The following is a 5,000-nucleotide window of genomic DNA, read 5'->3' on the forward strand; positions in this document are numbered from 1 at the left end:
CGCGACTTCACAACTGAGAGCATTGCTGCTTCCCCTCTACCACACCTTTGTCCATCGCAGTATTACCCCTCAGCAGTAAGTCCTTGAGCCGGGTGGATAAAAAAAGTGTGAAGCAAAGTTTTTTCTTCAAGGAAACAATACAACGACACCTGGCAGGCCAAGCCTTCAGCTCATGACCTTGGGGTCAGGAGTCTGGCACACTTTCCAATACACTACCATGTGTCCACTGAGAGAAGTCATAACTTTGTTCTATTATGATCATGATTTCATTAACCGTTGGACCATCCTCAAGATCAATGAAACAATTCCCCACCTCTGGGTACTTTAACACAACACGGTGAACGAGTTTTTTTCAAGGCAACACTGACTAGTTTTTCTAATAATCAACTGTTTTATTTAGCTTGTGGTAAACTAAATGAAAATAGTTACCTTTTAAACTCTGAAGCAAGATGTTGAGCAAGTAACTCATCAAACTTTACTCCACTCAAACTGGCATCATTCTCTACTGCTACAACTCTGTACATTCCCCCATTTATAGCAATCACAGTAACATCAAATGATGTCCCTCCCAGTCTATAAACAAGCACTGTTCTAAAAGTGAGACAATGCCAAAAAAGCAAAATAGTTAAGTAAATGCTAATTAACAACTATTCAGCAAAGTGGAGGTGGCTAGTGGTGGATATTTACTGCGCAGCAAAGCGGCACGACTAGCCACTGACACCGAGGTGAATAGTTGTTTTAGTATATACTAAAACAGTGAGATAATATAGCACAAAAAGATGATTTTAATTCAGTTATTTCTGCAAAGAATAAAACATTTTCGGGCGGAAATTCCGCGCGAATTGTTCAGAGGTGAATAGCAAAGGCTATCCGGAGTTTGAGTAGCCAATCAGCATGCGCATTCAAGGGTATCCACTGTTTTGGTATGTATTAAGTAAGGTTATTGAAATGGCATTTTGAACACTATACAAGACAGAGAGAGGAAATAAAGAGAACCTTCTTTTACTGTACCACTTTTGCCACATCACAGCCATATCTCATCACAGCCATATCTCATCACAAACTATGGTAACAACTTTAACCCACTGACACCTCAAACACCCTTTGACAAGTACAATTGTCTGGCGTCAGACAGAGTAAAATCATTTAAGTCTCACTCCCGGGGCTGGGGTCAATGGGTGAAGTAACCAAAAAACTTTAAGATGGTGGCCAAGGACTCTCAAGATTGCGCGGAATTGTCAAAGCATTAATGTATTATAATGTATCAAAATTTCTGATTACTGTACTTGATGTTGTGTAATTTCTTTGCCCATTGAACAAAACATGGCCAAAAAAAATTAAATAATGATTACCTTAAACACTGATTCAACTATTTTATAATAGTCAACAGACATTGAAAGCATGATACCTAAATTGCTTAAGACTGTCCATTTAATTTAAAAATCATCTTAACTTAAACATGGAACATAAGCACTGGCGGCCGGGAAGCTGCCATGGCTTTCATGTTTTAAATTTCACACACACAAAAGGTTGCCTTTTACCTCATAATTGTGCGATCATTCTGTCCGATCTCTGTAGTGGAGAAAAATGAACAGAGCTAGTCAATACCAAGTGTTTGGACAATCAAACAGGTGTGCAATGAAGATTACTGACACTGGCAGCCAACCCATATGGGCATTACTATTAAACCACGAAACACCGAAATAGCGAAACGAAACACCAAAACAACATGTATGACCACATTATACATAGAATAATACTAACCGACAAAGACTGGATTTGAGATTAAATATCGTTTTAGGCCTAATTAGTCTTACTTGACGTTATTGCCCATAATGTCAATCTTAATCTGAATCCTCATCTTAATCTCAATGAATTATGAGCAATAACTTTTTAGGCCTAAGTAATGATATTTGATCTCAAAATCCAACCTTTGTCGGTTAGTATTCTATGTATAATGTGGTCATACATGGTGTTTTGGTGTTTCGTTTTGGTGTTTCATGGTTACATGTAGTTGTGTCCAACCCATAATTATTGTCTGATGGGAAGCAATTTAGCGTGCAAAGACAATATCATGACCAGTATAATAAAGAAACTAGTGTTATGAACAAAGCTTTCTCTTTAATGAACACTATGTACCACTACAGCAAAATTTTTAGTCATTTAATGTGACAAATCATATCCTTCTTTAAAAGTCAGCTTTTCCTAAAATTAGAAGCACTGGCAAATGAAAAAAGACAGAAACATACACATATTTTAACTGAGATGTAAATTACCATAAGCAAGAGCTGCTGCAGCTGGTTGACTTATGACACGAAGAACATCGAAGCCAGCATCTTCAGCTGCCTCTCTGGGAATGAGAAAAAATGAACAACTGGCTGAAAACCTGACTGACAGATTGTACGACCACTGTATGAAGGAATGAATGAATGAATGAATGAATGAATGATTGACAGACTAAATGACTGACTAATAAATAATTATTGATTTATTGCTTGGTCAATTATTTATTAATCGAATGATTAACTGGCTGACTAAATAGCTAACTAACAAAAAAAATGAGACTGAATGGGTCTTGCCAGATTGCCTGACTGATTGACTGACCTCATAGCAGTCTTCTGTTCATCACTAAAATGAAAGGGAACAGTGATAACCGCTTCACTAATGCCATTTCCACCATTAGCTCGAGCGATTTCTGAAAGTAAAACATTGAGGAAAAAATAATCTAAGTATCGTAAGAGATTCCATGTTCTCTCACTACATTTTCAGGGTGTTCATGAGATATATGTGGGGGATCAGAGAATTCTCCGGCCACAACATAGCATTCTCCAGCTTAATTTCCCTTGACTAGAAGTCCCTTAGAGATGCAAAAGAGCTTTGCTTGTTCAAAAAATTCTGCTGTTACTTCATACTATTCTGCTTCAACTTCAAATCTTAATAATGAAAATCCTGCAATTTGATGCTCCTTGATGCCAGTGACCACCAAGAGTTTCAAAATGCAACAATAATATTAAAGGTGTGGACTGAAATCTGCATTATAAATCAAGTCACTTCAAACCCTTACTCACCAGAAAGAAAGTGACACCTTTAGATTTTACTCCCTGTAATGCCAGAAGATTTTAGTCATCAATGGGGAATGCTTAAGCTGTGAATGGGTTAATTTTGTTTTAAAAGTTAAAAAACCTGTATTCAAGTCTCACGCTAATACCGTAGCTGAAGACAAGGATTGTACAGTATAGACCTTATTCATAAATGGAGGTCAATTTATGATTCTTTTGTCCAAGTGCTAATTAGCCTAGCAAACCTCAATACCATACAGTGAATTGAAAAGAATTCTTACTCTAAAATGAGGCTTGGTAGGCTAATTTGCCCTTGGACAAAAGAATTATAAATATGACTGCCATTTATGAATAAGGTCTATGTACGTGTATTTTAGGCAGACTGAAAATCAAATAAAATTGAATCATTAATCAAGGCAGATCAAATCAAATGTTGGTTTTGGAATAGAAGGGAAACCAGAGTACATGAAGAAGATCACCTACCAGAGAATAAAATAACAAACTTGACCCACATAAGATTATGATGCAGTCTGGAAATCAAACCCTGGATACATTAGTGAAGGCAACATTAATAACCACTTTCAATTGGCAACCCTTCTCTTCTGCTCCAATGAATCAAGTTGAGTGCAGTGGACAGAAATTAATAAAATATTGGCCTTCTGTTTGAACTTACTGTAAAAGAAATTTGGGGTCTCATCTTCAAGAGACATTACCTACAAAAACGTACCCAACATTTTTTTGAAAATCATGCTGACAACTTCCTTAGGAGAGAACAAAGTTGGTTTCTCATTCATTTCCACTTTAAAACAGGGTTCTTCATCTTTTTCCACAATCTAAGGAACCTCAAAGAAAAATAAGCCTTGACTTGATCATTCAGTATAAAATAACATTACACTAGAAAGACAATGTTTCATAGACCATCCACAACATCATCAGGTCAGTCTGAAATAAATTGTACAAACTGATCAAATGGCAGACAAAGTGCATTGGACTGCAGTTGAAAGTCAAAACAAATAGTTTGGTTTTGATTCAGCCAAACTGTTTTCATAGAGAAAGTTACAAGTCCATCATGTTTGTTGCAGCTTTTCAGCTTTTCAAACCTTTTTTGGTATGGTCCATTGCACTTAAAAACTAATACATCTTGATGATAATAATTGTCAGATAATTGTAAAAAGCTGTCTTGTTTGTATACTATAAACTCGGAATATCCAGGATTGCAAGTTACAAGATGCAGTCCCATTTTGACAAAAAAATATATTGTCACAGTCGTGTTTACTTACATGTATATTTCCCGTGCGAAACGCTGTTCAATTCTTTGATCGTTTTAGACTTCAAAAACATACATACAGTTTACAAATTATACCACTTACTTACAGAATGGAAGTTGATTTGAAGGGTTTTGGGTAATGATGACCCTTACAACCCTATTGATTTCATTCAGGAACTAATAATTTTCACTATTGTGTGTTCTTTGTAATCTTCAATAACATATGTGCGATGTATTTTACTTGCAACCATGGACCTGCATGTGAGTGCACCATGAATGTTGTGCTATAAAAAAAAACAATTATTGACCTTGCACTCAGAAGTTTGAGCTTCTTTTTGAACTGTGTCATCAGAGAACCTAAAGAAACAATAAGTTAGAAATTATAAAGCAGCGTTTCATTAAAGTGTTAATTAGGTATTTGAGACTGGAGAATTCTACACCGAATACGTCCAATTCTCTGGCTACATTTTTCCCTTAGTGGCCACTATACACTGCAATTGCAGCAGTCTTGCTCTTTCAGACAATTCTCCAGTTATGTCACACTATTCTACAGCTCCTACAATTTCAAGGGATATTGCTTGATAGTTCTAAAACAAATCACTGTACTGCCCTCAGAGACTTAAAATAATGGAGACCTGATTTTCCCATACATGTAAATTGTGCTTTGTCAATAG

At 36.2% G+C, this 5,000-nt stretch overlaps 1 protein-coding gene across 1 annotated transcript in view; it reads right to left on the minus strand.

The window, feature by feature from the left end:
- LOC138007567 (heat shock 70 kDa protein 14-B-like) overlaps window positions 1-5,000 on the minus strand; it is a 17,193-nt gene that overhangs the window by 9,724 nt on the left and 2,469 nt on the right. The window contains exons 4-9 of the mRNA XM_068854547.1: window positions 4,635-4,683; window positions 3,787-3,892; window positions 2,605-2,695; window positions 2,277-2,350; window positions 1,542-1,572; window positions 430-591 (exon numbers count right to left, since the gene is read on the minus strand). Of these exons, the coding sequence (XP_068710648.1) occupies window positions 430-591; window positions 1,542-1,572; window positions 2,277-2,350; window positions 2,605-2,695; window positions 3,787-3,892; window positions 4,635-4,683 (513 nt within the window). The remainder of the gene's footprint in view (window positions 1-429; window positions 592-1,541; window positions 1,573-2,276; window positions 2,351-2,604; window positions 2,696-3,786; window positions 3,893-4,634; window positions 4,684-5,000) is intronic.

This window comes from Montipora foliosa, chromosome 6 (genome assembly GCF_036669935.1).
Source record: "Montipora foliosa isolate CH-2021 chromosome 6, ASM3666993v2, whole genome shotgun sequence".
NCBI lineage: Eukaryota > Metazoa > Cnidaria > Anthozoa > Scleractinia > Acroporidae > Montipora > Montipora foliosa.